This window comes from Aspergillus costaricaensis (genome assembly GCF_003184835.1).
Source record: "Aspergillus costaricaensis CBS 115574 unplaced genomic scaffold BO79scaffold_43, whole genome shotgun sequence".
NCBI classification, from domain to species: Eukaryota; Fungi; Ascomycota; class Eurotiomycetes; order Eurotiales; family Aspergillaceae; genus Aspergillus; species Aspergillus costaricensis.
The window spans coordinates 211,742-228,425 of NW_020291843.1; the positions used below are offsets into that span (position 1 = coordinate 211,742).

The 16,684-nt window shown below is 50.4% G+C and overlaps 4 protein-coding genes across 4 annotated transcripts; 3 read left to right on the forward strand and 1 right to left on the reverse strand.

Moving 5' to 3' along the window:
• Positions 1-17: 17 nt before the first annotated feature.
• Positions 18-8,896, forward strand: BO79DRAFT_181554 (cullin-4B). Its single transcript, XM_025680160.1, has 9 exons — positions 18-206; positions 282-4,625; positions 4,688-4,843; positions 4,898-5,169; positions 5,882-6,619; positions 6,676-7,756; positions 7,815-8,237; positions 8,309-8,669; positions 8,732-8,896. Exons 1-9 carry the CDS (start codon positions 23-25, stop codon positions 8,790-8,792), a joined length of 7,620 nt encoding a protein of 2,539 aa, XP_025535081.1. The 5' UTR covers positions 18-22; the 3' UTR covers positions 8,793-8,896.
• Positions 8,897-11,141: 2,245 nt separating this feature from the next.
• On the forward strand, positions 11,142-12,226 carry BO79DRAFT_221892 (uncharacterized protein; the record flags this gene model as incomplete). The annotated part of the gene is made up of 5 exons (XM_025683538.1): positions 11,142-11,248; positions 11,327-11,329; positions 11,374-11,587; positions 11,746-11,793; positions 11,930-12,226. 5 exons carry the CDS (start codon positions 11,142-11,144, stop codon positions 12,224-12,226), a joined length of 669 nt encoding a protein of 222 aa, XP_025535082.1.
• A 629-nt stretch (positions 12,227-12,855) lies between these two features.
• On the forward strand, positions 12,856-14,813 carry BO79DRAFT_158872 (putative dihydroxyacetone kinase (DakA); the record flags this gene model as incomplete). The annotated part of the gene is made up of 3 exons (XM_025678924.1): positions 12,856-13,433; positions 13,492-14,117; positions 14,185-14,813. The coding sequence occupies 3 exons, from the start codon at positions 12,856-12,858 to the stop codon at positions 14,811-14,813; spliced, it is 1,833 nt and encodes a 610-aa protein (XP_025535083.1).
• Positions 14,814-15,706: 893 nt separating this feature from the next.
• Positions 15,707-16,472, reverse strand: BO79DRAFT_158888 (mRNA splicing protein SMD2; the record flags this gene model as incomplete). The annotated part of the gene is made up of 4 exons (XM_025678926.1): positions 15,707-15,749; positions 15,808-16,056; positions 16,296-16,328; positions 16,450-16,472. 4 exons carry the CDS (start codon positions 16,470-16,472, stop codon positions 15,707-15,709), a joined length of 348 nt encoding a protein of 115 aa, XP_025535084.1.
• Between the last annotated feature and the right edge of the window lie 212 nt (positions 16,473-16,684).

The following is a 16,684-nucleotide window of genomic DNA, read 5'->3' on the forward strand; positions in this document are numbered from 1 at the left end:
TTCGCGCGCACACCTTTCAAGCATGGAGGAAAGAGATGCTGCAACGGGCCTTCGTGGCCTGTATCAGGATCTCTCTGCTCTTTCAGCTTCGTCCTTTGTGAACATCGAGCGTCTTCGAGTCGAGTTGGAGACTCACATCGATGATTTCAAGAAGCTCCTCGACAAACCTCCAAAGAACAACACAAGTCGCCAGGCAGTCCTCTCCGGTGAGTTTGATGAGCCAAATTTTTATTTTATGAATTTTAATCGATGCGCTGACCTTGCAATGTGATATCATATAGGTAAAATTACCGTCGACGACCTCGAGTACTCAATCAATGAGGAATTTCAACAAGGAGCGTTAATGCTGGCAGATGCACTGAATCTCGATGAATTGCAAGCGGCAATGCTGTTTATGGCGGCGCAGGAGGATGCTCACGTCTTGGATCGGCCTCCCGTCATCGCTGCGATCATGCGATTCCACGAGCGCCGACAATTCTTGCTCGACTCTCTACGGCTTATTTTCCAGGAGTCCTTCGAAGTGGAGCGGGAGATGACACAGGTTCTCATGCAGGAAATGCTGGCTTTCGTGGTGGAAATAAAGGATGGGCCTTTGCGGAATGCGTCACTATATACACGCAAATGCATGAAGTCGATGGAAGACATTGAGAACTGGCTTGTCCTCCTCAACGAGCAAACCCAGAAAGCGTCCATTGTTGGTCAGTCAGCGGAATACGACATTGTGGAGGCTCTCGAATACCAACGCAGCAGCTTACAGCAACAACACGAATCCCTCGGTGCTGTGCTATGCTACCTATTTAAAGGACCTTACACCAGTTCGGAGGACCTCCGCTTACTTCTAGACCACCTTCGGAAGCTCGAACGTTTCGATGGACTCCTTATTCACTACCTTCCTTGCATAATTGCGTCTTTTGTCCAGCATGGGTCTCCGGAAAGCTCTAGTTCCTATAGGGATGCTAGGAGCCTGCATACAGCGATCACATCCTCCAAAGACGTTCAGCCTTGGAAGATCCCCACGTTCCACTCTGCCGTCATCGCACTATGGCTCGCTGTCTACAGTGGGTGGGATTTCGATGGGCCTGCATCTCCTCTCCAAGGTGTGGACTTGGAAAAAGATTCAGAAGAGCGCACAAAGATGTTCATGACTGCTCTGGATGATGGAGGCCTCGAACTCATCCTTGCCGTCTGCTATGGCGTGAACGATGAAGAATGGGCTGATCCGGCTCGTAGTGAACTGGTCACATTATTATTGAAAGAAAGCGCGTCGGCAACACTTGAAACTGATAGCTGCTCGGACTTCTTAAAGGTGCTTCTAATGGAGAATTTCGAGGCTTTTGCCGAGGCATGCATAGCGAACATGCCCGATGCGGTGCGAATGTTGAAGACGGAAGAGGATTCGCAAAGACTGGATCATCTTACTGCTTTGCGAGACGGCTTGACTTCAAGCCTCCATAGTGGCCCGGTAGAGGCCCGAACACATCTTGAGTCGTTCTTGATGATCATGGCATTCGCGTTCGAGCATCGGCCAGACTCCGCACAGGAATTCTGGGCTGATCCAGATGGTAACCTTTATGGCTTCCTCCAATGGGCATCGAAACGGCAAACTGTTCCCAGGGTCAGCGCTTTCTGCGAGTTACTGTGCTCCATCTCCGTAGGCGAGGATAATGCCACTGCGGCCCATCGGTTTTTGTCTGAAGAGGACAAGTTCATGTCCGCGAAATTCAAACGATCTACGTCCATGAACTGGTCACAGATGTTCGCCGAGCTTCAACTGTACGCGACGAGAGTTACTGAAAAGCCGTCTACCTCGCAGGCAATCTTGCGGTCAAGGAAACTCGACCCGGCTGATATGAGCGAGCCGGAGAGTCCGGTTATGTTGACATGCTACCTGAGGCTGCTAGAGCATCTGAGTAAGCAGAGTGCTACGATACGAGACTGGCTGCTTCATCACCCTACGTTTAATGTCGTCGGTACGCTGTTGACGCTTTGCAGTGGGCCCATCCCTACGCATCTGCGAGCAAACGTCTTTGCAGCACTTGCGGCCCTGATGACAGATAGAACTTCTCACAATGGGAACGAAATGTGGCTTGCTATCGACCAGTGGATTTCCGGGGGTTCTATGAGTGCTTCCAACCTAGGGAAAGTCCCGGTCGTTTCCAACCCGCTTGTGTGGCATGAGCAACAGGCCTTCCAAAGGATTGGCGAGAGTTTCGATCAAGCCAATGCCTTCGTTCGTCTCGTTTATTCGCTCATCTCCCCTGCTCTCGATTCAGCTGATTTTCACCTCTCCTTGCCGTTCCCCGAGAGCCTGGGTTCGTCCTATCGGATGCCAGGCATTGAACCTTACATAGACTTTGTCATGGGTCAGGCTCTTTCCAGGAAAATCCCGGACCTGAACGAACGGCAGACTCGCTTCTTGACTTACAACTGCCTGGACTTTATTGTGACATGTCTGCAATCTTTCAACGAAAGCCTGGTCTCCGTTCTCAGCCAGCCTACGATATCCACTGATAGTGTTATCAAGCAATCGACATTCGTCACCTACATTCGTCTTCATCCCTTTGCACGAGTCACGGAGTGGCTTTTCAATGAGGACGTGATCAAAGCTATCTTTGCTACTGCCCATCAAGATGTTAATGAGGTTGCAAAGGCCTCATCAGACTCCGTCCTGGTCCAGTCCTTGCTCCGGAGCTTGGAAGTCATGGACATGATGATCGACCTTCAATCGACATATTTCAATATTGTGAGGCCGGCAATCAAGGCCCAGACCGGCACAAGCAGAACAAATGTGGCGAACTCTGCGCTGTCAGCTTTTGAGGATAGCATACTCAACAACCTGTCCATAATCCCTGCGTTGTGTCTTTACTGCAGCACCGGGCACCAGCAACTCACCGTCACGTCAATGGCGTTGCTGGAGAAGCTATCCAGCTCGAGAAAGCTGAACAAGATCACGTCTCCGGAGTTGTCTAAGTGGCGTTCACCGAACAAGATCGTCGAAGTTCTTAGTGCTGAGGTAGATCTCAACAGTGTGTCGCGTCCTCTTGTGTCTCAGATGCAACCCGAGTCAAGAGAGATAGAATCTGGCCCACAGTCGCCGGGTTATATTATCAGGGAAAGCCTCCTGGCACTTCTCAACAGCTGTCTCAGCACGATTAATGACCGACCTACGATAGCTCACCTGCTCCTTGGGTTTAACAGCATCGGTAACATACTTGACATTGCTCCCGACAGCCTGTTCGCTGATAAGATGTCTCTGCTCCATGCTGTCATCGGATTCTTGCAAAACTACCCTGACGAGCTGGATGGCAATATTCTCCCATGGCTGGTGCATGTCAAGCGCATGGCCTTTGGAGTATTGAAGCACCTTTGGTCTTCTAAACTTTCTTCCTACTTCACACTCGCCGAGATGCGTGGCAGCCGCTTCCTTCTCAGTATGTTTGCGAGTCAGCCGATCATAGGGCCAAACACACCCTGGGATGGATTTCTGATCGGCACGCCTGAGTTCTGGCTCTCTGAGTCAACGGCTGGTCTTGCAGAGTTCCTTCTCTACAGAAGCTATTTGTTCGACTACGCTGCTACAGAAATTCGCTCGGCTACAAAGCTCGGGTCTCCGACTCTTCGAGCTGAAATAATATCAACTCTATTTGGGAACTCTGTTTCGGAGACTGGGGAGACCATTGTGAATCCTTCCATCTTCGATATGTTCGATTTCGCAGACCTGGATACTCAACATCAATTGCAACCACCGGCTCTAAATTTCCTTGATGGTCTCGAATTTGACCTCTGTGCGCGACCGGAAACGGACAGTTCTCCGATTGTGTACAACTTGGACGAGATAGTGGAACTCGTCCAGGTTAGGAAGGAAGAATTGTCATTGAGTGGGCATCTACGACCTCAGGACGAAGAGCTATTCCAGGCCGAGTCCGAAAGTCTGATATTATTCGTACGGTCCACAAACCAAGCAAGCCAGATCGCGTTCAATCGTTATTTGGCTCTACGGTCTTGGACCCAGCTCATCACCACGATGCTCACTTGTTCTGAAATTGAAGGCGGAAGGAGAGCTACCTTCATCCTGCATTCGCTCCAGTTGATCCTCCCCAAGCTAGAAATTGCTATTGAAGAAGACCTACCGGAAGGCTTAGAACTGGCACGACTGGCTGAGACCTTGGTTAGTAGGCTGGAATCTCCGAAGCCCGGTTCTGGTATTCCCCGCAGGAGTGGCGACGTTCTCGATGAAAAGCTTCATCAATTATTCCAAGTCTGCGTCAGAGGTGTGACCTTAGCAAACGGAAATGTGAGCATCAGGGAGACCTTTTACAACACCTGCGCACACTATGTCGCTGGTATTATCTCAACAGAGCCCGTGCATCAAAGTATGAGGCTCCAGAGCCAGCAAGTGATCAAAGCTGCGGGCCATGCCCTGATTGAGGCCGTCTGCGATGATGCATATGCTGGCCAGGAGACATGCCGAGTATCTGCCCTTTTGCTTCTGAATTTATTGGCTGCTCTGGATAGGCAAGCGGATGGACTGTTGGCCGATTCTATCTCCCAATCCAACTACCTGAGCCTCTTCTTGGACTCCATCAGGTCGCTACCTATCGAATTGAGAAACGCTCAGGCCAGTGGTAAGCAATCGCGAAAGAATAAAATACACGGGGAAAACCGCATGTCTGACCGCTTTATACAGATACACCTTTGCTATTGTCCTACTACCAGTCGCTCTTGTCTCTCCTCCAGGAGCTTTGCCAGACCAAGAATGGTGCGACGTATGTCCTGAAATCTGGCCTGTTCCAGGCAGTACGGGACTCGCAGCTATTTGCAGCCGACCCAGATCTCGGTATCGGTTAGTGAAATTACTCCCAAGCCAACGTTAAATTAATAGTCCTAACAGAAATAGATATCGATAACCCAGATGCTCTTCGGAAATACTATGACCTGCTTGACTCGGTTCTCCGAGTTGTTGTCGCCGCTGTTTTCTCGCGAGGGCTGCACAACGAGCAGATGCTGGAGCAGACTCGAATCTTCCTTGCCGAGAACAGACAAAGCATGGTTGGCATTTTCAAAAGATTTGCCAAGCTTGGAGGTGCAGGTGCCGCAGATCACCATGATGCACTGCGGAAACTCACCAAGTCATATCTGGCACTTATCACGGCCACGGATTTTCTGGAGGTATGCTTAGTCAGCCTTTTATTTATTACATCACGCATGCTAACTTAAGCTTTGCAGTTCGAAGATCAGGAAGTAAAAGAGCAGACGGGAATGAAGTTCTTTACGTGAGATTTGTTTTCAGCTAGAGGGGGATATAGGGGGGGAGCACAGGGCATGGAGTAAACTGGTGGGAACGATGTATATTGAAGTGTGTTTAGTCAAAGACTTGGATGATCTTTGCTATTCAGCCCACAAAACCCTTTGTGGCGAAGCAGCATATGTGATTTTGGAGCGCTTTTAATGATCGCACGTTTGTAACAAGCGCATTCACATGATTTCATCTGTAATACTAGCCCGCTGTGCATGTACTCAGTAAGGTATTATTACTCTAGTTAGTACTAGAGGAAATAAACCCAAAGGGGACCCCCGTCCAATCATGCGACAAATCGGAAAGGCGGACGTATTATCTTATCTCCGGCTTCTTGGGCGCCCGCGGGCAACCACCAGCTCAACTCACCTTGTCGTGCCCTTCCAAGCTCCAGCTCAAACCCAACCTTGACGACGCACCCTGCCCTATTACCGTCACTGTCTTGCTGTCACCAATATACCCTCCACGGTTGACGAGCTTACCATGTTTAATAGGATCTACATACTATTTGGATCCTTCCAACGCTGAGCGCTTCTCTCTCAACCTCACCTCCTCTCCTCGGACGAAGCCGGGTAGATGCAGCAGAACTCGAGAGGCACCACCGAGCAGAGGAGCGGTAAGCGCAAGTCTATCGGTAAGAGGAAGCTCTCTGATCAAGAGGAGGCATTGCAACAACCCCAGCAGCAGCAAGCGAACATTTCGGAATTCCTCTCTCGGAACCATACGACCCCCGCCAGAGGTCATCACCAACAGACGTCCCCGACGAGCAAGCGTCTACGACTATCGCCACCCTCATCGAACTCTGTCCCTTCGGCTTACTCGCGAGATCGCAGCGCTTCCGACAGGATGTACAATTTCGCAAATGCAGAGTCCAGGCCTGGCGCGCCGATGGGACAGAGTGCGAGCGGGGCCGATCTTCCTAATACTACCACCAAACCTCGCACCTTCAACGCAACGTCGCGCCAAAACAATTTCACTCCCCACACTGGAGCAAAGCGGTTGGTTGTGAAGAATCTCCGCACAGGATCACGGTTAAACCAGGAATCATACTTCGAGAAGATATGGGGCCAACTTGATGCAGCACTGTCAGCGATCTTTGGCGGTGGAAAGCCTGAGATATCGCTCGAGGAGCTTTACAAGGGTGCCGAAAATGTATGTCGCCAAGGTCGAGCTGCAGTTTTAGCCAAACGGCTCCAAGATCGGTGTCGAGAACATGTGTCTGGAAAATTACGCGATAAATTGGTGGCAAAGGCTGCAGATGGGAGCAACGTCGATACATTGCGGGCGGTTGTTGAAGCATGGTCGCAGTGGCAGTCAAAGCTGGTATGGATAACCTCCGGATATAGTTGGATTCTGAGGAGATACTGACTCTATAGTAGGTTACCGTGCGCTGGATATTCTACTACCTCGACCAGTCATTCCTCCTCCATTCCAAAGAATTCCCCATGATACGTGAGATGGGCTTAATTCAATTCCGGCAGCACATATTTTCCGATGCAGTATTACAGCCGAAGATTCTACAGGGCGCTTGTGACCTTGTTGAGGCTGACCGTGGCGAAGAACAAAGCGTGGTGGCAGACTCGTTATTACTTCGAAATACAATTGAACTTTTCCACGGCCTTGACATCTATACGACTGGCTTTGAACCACTATTGATATCGGAATCCAAGAAATACTTCTCTTCATGGGCCCAGCGAGAAGCAACAGGGTATTTGGCTACTTTTGCGGAGAACAGCCACCGTTTGATTGAGCGCGAAGTGACTCGATGTGAGCTGTTTTCGCTGAATAGGAGCACCAAGCAGATGTTATCAGAGCTCCTGGATCGAGCCTTGGTAACAGAGCAAGAAGATGTTCTGCTCAACCAGCCTGATATACTAGGCCTACTGCGTGCAGGGAACAAGGTTGCCTTAGAAAGGATTTACTTACTCCTGCAACGGAAGGACCTCGGTGCGAAGTTGAAGACCGCTTTCAGTGGTTATATCATTGAGGAGGGCTCTGGGATCGTCTTCGACGAGGATAAAGAAGCAGACATGGTGGCTCATCTATTAGAGTTCAAGCAGCAACTTGACGATATCTGGGTTCATTCTTTCCACCGGAATGAGGAGTTGGGCCATACACTCCGCGAAGCCTTTGAGACGTTCATCAATAAAGGAAGAAAGTCGGAAGCTACTGGAGGTACTGACAACCCCAAGACTGGAGAGATGATTGCCAAGTACGTGGACCGGCTCCTCAAGGGCGGGTGGAAGCTCGCACCTGCACGCAAGGCGGAGGACATGCCACTTGCCGATGAAGACGCCGAAATCGACAGGCAACTGGATCAGGTCTTGGACCTGTTCCGTTTTGTCCATGGCAAAGCAGTTTTCGAGGCCTTCTACAAGAATGATCTCGCTCGTCGGTTGCTGATGGGCAGGAGCGCCAGCGACGATGCGGAAAAGAGTATGCTGGCAAGACTCAAGACAGGTTTGTACAATTCTTGTCCATGTTTCATCCTCAACTCGTTACTAATATTGCGAATTAGAATGTGGGTCAAGCTTCACGCATAATCTGGAGTCGATGTTCAAAGATATGGATGTTGCGCGCGATGAGATGTCGGCATACAGCTCAATACAGCGCGAACGGCGGGACCGTCTACCGGTGGATTTGAACGTCAGCGTGCTTTCTGCATCAGCATGGCCAACATATCCCGATGTTCAGGTGCGGATACCGCCAGAAATTGCGACTGCTGTCGACGATTTCGAAAAGTTCTACAACACCAAATACAACGGGCGCAAGCTCAACTGGAAGCACCAATTGGCACATTGTCAGCTACGCGCAAGATTTCCCAAGGGAGACAAGGAACTGGTGGTCAGCTCCTTCCAGGCGATCGTTCTGTTGCTCTTCAACGATGCTCCGGAGGGTGGAAGTCTCGGGTATTCACAGATACAGGAGGCGACCATGCTATGTAAGTTGCACTGCCTCTCTATCCCCAAACCTACGCAAGTTGGGCCTCTACTGACATGTATCGATGCATAGCTGATCAAGAATTGAAACGAACACTGCAATCGCTCGCATGTGCGAAATACCGTGTTCTAAGCAAGAAGCCGAAGGGCCGGGATGTGAATACAACAGACGAGTTTTCGTACAACGCGGCATTCACCGACCCGAAGATGCGGATTAAGATCAACCAAATTCAGCTGAAAGAGACGAAGGAAGAGAACAAGACCACGCACGAGCGGGTGGCTGCCGATCGTCATTATGAGACACAAGCGGCGATTGTGCGAATCATGAAGAGTCGCAAGACGATCACGCACGCAGAACTCGTGGCTGAGGTCATCAAGGCAACCCGAAGTCGCGGAGTGTTAGAGCCGGCTGATATCAAGAAGAATATTGAGAAGTGAGTTCTTCCGATCCTAACACCAGCATAAGGTATATCATTGCTGACGCAATCGTGTGCAGACTGATTGAGAAAGACTACATGGAGCGCGAGGAAGGAAACCGGTACCAATATGTGGCCTAGAAGTTTGCAGTGGTGCTATGTTGGGTGCAAAGCATTGGGGTTCGACGATGTGGTACTTCGTACGGTGTTGATTGACAGCTCAGAGACCGTCAGAACGAAATGGCATGATAAAGAATGCACTAATACAGTCATGTGTCCATTCTGCTTAAGGACCTTCCCTCCTAGGCACAGTCGCAGCTAGCTAGCCGTGTAGATACAGGGAGTAGTCGTGGCCTTTTCGGGCGCTTTCTGCTAGCAGCGACGGTCGACATAGCAGTAGTAGGTGGGGTGACCGGAATGTCGGGAGAGAAGAGAATGGGGTATCAACTCTACCAAGCAAAATCTAGTACGAAGTAGACTAGACTAGACTAGCAGCAGATTGATCCCTGGCATGGTTGCGGAGCATCGCCGGTCTCACAAGCCTAGTTGGGGACCCAAGGAGAGAGCTTCCATGGGGATCCGTCGGGAAGAAAGAGTCAAGTAGTACATAGTAAAGTCGTGTGTCGCGAATCTGCAACTCTACTTGCGTGCGTTGTATAGGAACCCTCGGTATAGTTGCCTTTTACGATTGCCCCCCATTCCTACCGACCGAATTTGGGGGGGGGGGAAACTGTTGAGGAGTGGACGGATCTAACGTGCCTCACGTGTACCTTCCTTGTCCCTACCTAATTAGTAGCTAGATAGTAACTAACAGCAAACTAGGCTACTAGTTAACCCGCTGCAGGATTGGAACGACTAGAATGTGTAGTGGATAATTGATACAGCAAGGTACATCTGGAGCTTCACCCCACATAGGGGTGAGTATGTGGTATGAATCGGAATTGCTGCATTCATTCAGACTGAATGCTCATTACAGCTTGAGCCCAAAGAGTCAATCCGTCAGCATGGATGAGCTTGCTTGGTTCTTCTCTCGCCCGAGAGACAGGCAGTCGGGCTCTCGGCAGAGAAAAGCAGCGCCAGAAATGTGAGGGAAGGCCGAAAAAGGCAATGGAATGGAAGTGTCAGCCCGTGGAAGGTGCAGCCCATCGATGACTACTCGAGCCGAATCGGGAAGGGGACGAAACGGTCTAGAGCTTTCGGGGGGATCCATCCGGCTTACTATCTATGGAGTACTCCATAGCAACTCCCCCCATAGTAAAGTTAGGGGGGAAAATCCTGGGAACTTTCCATCCGCTCACGTGGATGTCTGAGCTTTTCCTCTCCTTCAGGGACGCGGCCGATCCATCATCGCCCCATCCATGACCCGGCGACTTTGCAAAATGAACTATAGTCATTCTTAGTCTGTCTTTACCGTAGATAATCGGAGAAACCCTTCCCTTTTTTTCTTTTTCTATTTCTTCCACGTATCAACATCCCGGTTTCCTCCCGATGGAGTAAGGATTGCTGTTTCATACTAAAGATCTGACAGCGGAGAAGTCGTGGCTTGCACAATCTCCAACCCCTTCCTTCATGTTTCTTTTTTTGTGTTCATTTTCTGAAGGTCCCATGATCGTTTTTTTCCACTTACTCATCTGTTGGGATTTGGTTCTCTGACGATCCCGTTGCGCAACCCCCATGCGGCTCGGGTGAGGATGGTCAACTTTCCAATATTATTTGCCTTGCACATCATTTGTTGAGAAATGTTGCTCGTACTCCATACATACCTGACCAGTTGGTTTATCTTTTGCCCAAAAATTGAAAGTGACTACGTACTACAGAGCACGTAATGTACTACTACTACGACGACGACAACTACATTGTGGATGCCTGACTTTCTGCAGCGGTTTGCCAGCAACAGAACATGCCGCGACGGATGCCTAAGCTGCGGGCACGGCAGCAGAAAGCAAGCATAGATCATATGCATGCATGTATGCGGTGGTCAGGAATTATATTCCCATGGGCTTTGATATGCAACAACAGTTTTATCAAGCTTATGAATGAGATGGGGGCTGGACTCATGTAATAACTCTCAAACTTTACAGGCGGATAATATTCATGCCCAGGGTACCTGATTGAGTTGAGTGGGTCATGGTCAATACTATCTACCTGATGTCTACAGTGAGTGGTACCACTAGAGTCTACCAGTCATCCAATCCGATATCACTTATCTTCACGGAATCAAGCATACCCATACCCCCTCTTCGCCATCAAGCAAGGCATGCTTTTGTTGCCATGTTTGTGGCGTACTTAAGCATACCAGGTAGTCAATGCCTACAAATCAAGAATTGCCATTATTAGTATTCCTCCGCCACTCAGTAGGGCCAGTTTTAGAAGAATTAGTCTATTTTGCACACGGTACTTTGTATTAGTGGGGTTACTTGTGTAGAATATTGTTGTGTCTCCAGTAAGCTGCAGGTTCTCGAACATCCTTGCGCGTCTCAGCGGCAATCAATGTATCCGGAAAAGGAAGGGTTACGCACCCGTGACATCGCCTTCATTGCGCCCCCTTCCCCCAATACTACTGCCCTGCGTGCGCACGGAGTCGACTCTATCTGTTGGTATTACTAAGTAGTAGATTGACGATCTCATTCTCGACTCAATGCATCTAGGACTAGTACCTACTGTATGTACCTAAGTATGTATGTATGTCTCTGTTGGCAAATCTTCTGCAAAATTGATACAGGACAATTCGATTATCGTGTTCTCATCCGCGAACAGCGCTGTTCATCCCACGGGCTCAGTCGATCTCAGAACCATTGGAACGAAGAGGCAGCCAACTCAACCCTGGTCAGGTAGATAGTGGTTTAGCAGGCCGAAGCCGTACCGATAAAGATTCAGGCCGTCAAGGGATAATTATCCACGAGAATAAGGCAGGCGAAGCGGAATTCCCACAGATAGTAAGCCGAAGCATCCGGAAAGTGACACCAGTCACGGCGGGTAATTTTGGCGGGTTCCAGACCCATGGGGTACAGCGCTAGACCGTAACTGGCTGGGGGCGTGGAGTCGATTACAAGCTCGAGCTTGGAAACTAACGACTCTGGATTTCCTTATCCAGAACCGCATGGTCGATGGGTCGGTCATGCGAAAATCAGAGATTGTTCATGTGAGCAGCAAAAAAAAAAATAATAATAATAATAATCATAATAATATTGGATTTTTTTTAATTTGGAGAATCGGTTGGAAAATGGATCAATCAAGTTGCTCTACTAGTCACCGACTCGACTTACGACATCCTGAAGTACTACTTCCCCCAACACGTCCACGATACTCCGTGTCCGGCCCTTCGTCCTATTTATCTCCAGCTCTCGCACTCGGATTCTGGCTCTCCTCATCGCTTTCTCTATACTCCTCATAGAACCTTCTTCTTCTCCCTCAAGCAATTGACCCTTCCCGGCTTGCTCTCCATCCTCCATTCCAATCAGACTTTCCTCTATCCTTCTCAATCCGCTTACCAAACCTTTATCCGAGATCTACAAGGTCATCCCCAAAGACTTGAGGATATCCGCCAATCGACCGATCCCCCACCTGACAAGTGACCGTGAGTGCGACTGGCAAATGATAATCCCTTCTTTCCATGCCATTCTCCAGTTTTCTCGATGCACGAAAATCAGTGGACTGACAGCTGCCGCTCAAACAGGCGAATCCGATTTCTCCACTTTTTCCCCGCCTTATCCGGACTCTATTCCGAGCCAACGCGCCATCCCCAGAAATTGCCATTATCTGCTTTGGTACGCTTGCTGCGAATGTTCCCGAAGCGTGTGAGAAGGGAAACTGACAAGCCAAGGTCATTCAAGAAAATAAAACCGAAGCTCTAGCGAGAAAGCATATATAAAGAGTTGAAGCAGTCGCCTTTCTGGAAAGTCGACTAGCCCACGATCTCAAGTGCTGAATTCATTGCGCTTGTACCCGTACTTCCTTGAACCCCACTTTCGAGCCGGATCGTGTTCCTACGCGCCCGCCAAACGTCATACACCACCAATTCCCCAGTTTTTTGTTGCGATCAACCCTTTAGATCTCCCTCCATCATGCAAAGTATGTTCCACACACACACCTCTTTTCCAAAGAGCCTCTCTTTTACCTGTTTTTCCCTATTATTCCTTTGCCCCAGGATTTATGCCCCTCTGCGTCAGACCATGCAATCCCAGATCCGGTTTCCACAGCCGGCATGAAGTCAGATCTTCTCCACAAATTTCACTGGATCAGACACTGTCCGATACATACGCTAACGCGGCCATCAGCCAAGCACTTCTTCTCGGACCCTACCCATCTGGTCCAGACCGCTCTGAACTCCCTGACTCTCACAAACCCTTCTCTTGCCTATGACCCTGAAAACAAAATCATTTTCCGTCGTCCGGATACGACGAAGTCCAAGGTCGCGATTGTCTCTGGAGGTGGCTCCGGCCATGAGCCCGCCTTTGCCGGCTATGTTGGCAAGGGCTTCCTAGATGCCTCGGCCGCCGGTACCATTTTCGCTTCTCCCTCCGCAGAGCAAATTCGCAAGGCTGTCATGGACTGCGTCGACAACGAGAAGGGTGTCCTCATCATCCCCATGAACTACACCGGCGATGTCCTCAACTTCGGTATGGCTACGGAGAAGGCCCGCGCCGCGGGTATCAAGACCGAATTCTTCGCCATCAACGACGATGTTGGTGTCGGTAAGAAGAAGGGCGGCAAGGTCGGCCGTCGCGGTATTAGTGGTGGTATCCTCGTCTTGAAGATCGTCAGCGCGCTGGCCGAAGCTGGGTAAGTTGGATCCTTTCGAAGTGTGAGAAGCGTAAACTAAGACGACCGACTGCATCAGTGGATCTCTTGAGGATGTTTACCGCACCGCTCAGTTGGCAAACAAGAACCTCGTCTCAGTTGGCTCTTCCCTGGAGCATGTCCACGTCCCTGGCAGAGCCCCACCAACGGAGACCATCCCCGATGGTGAGGTCGAGGTCGGAATGGGCATCCACAATGAGCCAGGATCTCACCGGGAGAAGTTCGAGCTGACCGAACTGGTCGCGACCATGCTCCTTCAGCTCTTGGACCACAACGATCCCGACCGCGCCTGGATCACTCGCAAGCCCGATGATGAGTTTGTGCTGCTGATCAACAACTTGGGTGGTGTGAGCGCTCTCGAACTGTCGGGTATCACCGATGAGGTGTACCGTCAGTTGAACAGAGACTACAACGTTCGGCCCATTCGGGTGATCCAGGGTACCTTCCTCACCAGTCTGAACGGCCTGGGCTTCAGCATCTCCCTGATGAAGCTCGTGGACACTGGACTGGGCGAGGGCAAGTCCTTCCTTGAACTCCTTGATGCCCCCGCTGAGGCGGTTGGCTGGTCTGCTCCCATCCGTCCTGAGACCTGGGAGCACCGCTCCGATGCTCCTGTTGAGCTGAAGAGGACCAAGTTGCCCGAGGATCAGCCCAGCAACGTCAAGCGTCAGTACCCCTATCCGGTCGATTATCGCGGCCTGTCCTCTCTGGATTTAGCTAACATAGATCATAGTGGATGTTGATTCCCTCAAGAAGGTTCTGGGCAGTGCACTCAAGCGTGTCATTGCTGCTGAGCCTGAAGTCACCCGCTTCGACACCATCGTCGGCGACGGAGACTGCGGTGTGGGCTTGAAGCGTGGTGCCGAGGCCGTCCTTAAGCTCATCGAAGACCCCTCGTCCCCGCTCACCGACGACGTCGTGAACGCGGTGAACCGCATCGTCAGCATCGTCGAGAACGTCATGGACGGAACCTCCGGAGCCATCTACGCCATCTTCCTGAACGCCCTGGCTCACGGTCTCCGCGAGCAAGACCGAGGCACCACCACCCCCGCCACGGTGGATGTCTGGGCTGCTGCACTCTCCTACTCCCTCACCGCACTCTCCCGATACACCCCCGCCCAGCCCGGTGACCGTACCCTCCTGGACGCCCTTGTCCCCTTCTGCACGCAGCTCCAAAAGGCCAAGGACGTGCACGTCGCCGCCAAAGCAGCACAGGAAGGCACCGACTCCACCAAGAACATGAAGGCCAGCCTGGGACGGTCCGTCTACGTCGGTGGTGAAGACGAATGGGTGGGCAAGATCCCCGACCCCGGCGCTTACGGACTCAGCGTCTTCCTCAACGGTCTGTCTGAGGCGTTGTAAGGAAGCTAGAGAGAGAAAAAAGTGTCACTTGCATTCTTTTCTTTTCTTCGGGACCATGTTAAATATATAATCTGCATCCGTTGATGAGGATATTATGGGATATTTCTTGGACTTTTTCTTATCTTAATATAATTTCATGATGATGAATATGATGATAAATTGGCCGTGTTTTTTGCATGTCTACTTCTTTGTATTTACTGTTTAGTTTTCAGTATTAAATGGATAAGATCATGGTTGGATTCATTTTTCTCGTACTTTCATATGAATATGGCAATATCAGATCAAGTAGGGAGGTAGCAACTTCATGCAATGGTCTGCCTTATTTTGAAATTGATAATTGATTGCGTGGATGCGATAATGGTGTACTCGTACATTGTTTTATAGTTTATCTGAGTATTAACAGTCTGAGTATACCCAACCAAGTCAGATACATTTCATAATGCTGGCTAGAACTATTGAGCCCTCTCGAATAAATGCCCCTCCTACTTTTCATCAAGCCGAGATACTCCACTTCAGATTCCTTTTTCTAGCTTTTAAAAAACAAAAGAGTCCGGAGAACGCCAAGTCTGCCCCCGCCGTAAATCAGAGAGAAGAAACGGTGAAATTTGAGATCGGAAAAAATAGCAATATATGAAACGAGAAGGAGAATAAGAGAGCCAAGGTCCGGAGAGGGCTGGATTAAATGGGCGGGGAGGCAGATTGTACGTGATGATGTAATCTAACATCCCGTCCAATTCCGTAAGTATCGCACGACTAAAAGGGTATCGTTCATTCGTCTGTGTCAACTAGAATTTCGTCTCCGTCGGATTTCAGCTCGATCAGAGAGAGAAGCCAAGCCCGGACCGGCCCAGGACCGTTCGAGAAGGGAATTGAGCGCGTCACGTGAACAGTGTTCAGCTGAGCAGGACGAGGATGACGGAGTCACCACGGAGGAACCTGTGATAAGAGGTTGGGTTAGGATGGTTTCTGGTGGGGAGCAATGGTGATTGCTTACATCTTGCTGATGAAGCGGTCCTTGTTGACACCCTTGCCGTTACCACCCTTGGGCTTTTCGGTCCACATCTCCTTGACGTTCTCCAGGACCATGTTGCAGTGGCGGTCAAAGGCCTTGACACGGGCGAGGAGCTTGCGGTTGTTCCGGCAGGAGATCAGGACCTGGGTGTGTGTGCGCGTAGCGGTTTGGAGAAGAGACAAAGGACCGGCAGTGAGCTCATGTTCCTCAACGAGGGAAACCTCGTATTCACTGGATGAGGGGATAGGTTAGCGCATGGATGGCGATGATGGGTGGGTAGATAGATAGATAGATATGGTGTGGCGCGATGAGAATTAGGCGCGCGGGACACTATCCGGATATCGTGGGTGTGATGGGCATGGGTAGTTGGAATGATAGATGTGCAAAGGATCGGGCATCATGTGATAGGAACACGGGAATAGGAAGCTTTGATAAAAGCCGGAAAGAAGAGGAGGGGTTCGATAACGTACGTGAGCTCGCTCTTAGGCTTGTTGAGCAGGTCCCTATTGAATTGCAAGACAAGGTTAGCAATGAGGTCCGGCAGGTTGAGAAGCGGATTACACCATGACAAGAGCTAATGACTCATCGGGATGTAAAGGAGGGTAGGAAAAGAGGGGTAATTACTGGATCTTGGGATCGGTCGACATGGTGGGCGCGAGTATAAATATGAGGTGGGAGGTGCCGGTGCAGAGGAGGACAGCAAGGTCAGGCTTGAACTTGATCGGGGACGACTTGAGAGCATCTCAATCCGCAGCTTCTGTTCTGGAAGCCTGGCTTGGCGCGGGTGCTGTCACGTGCCACGCGTGTTTGCCGTGTTTGAGCGGCGGGAATAGCCGAGCGCGCGATTGGCTGGGCGTCA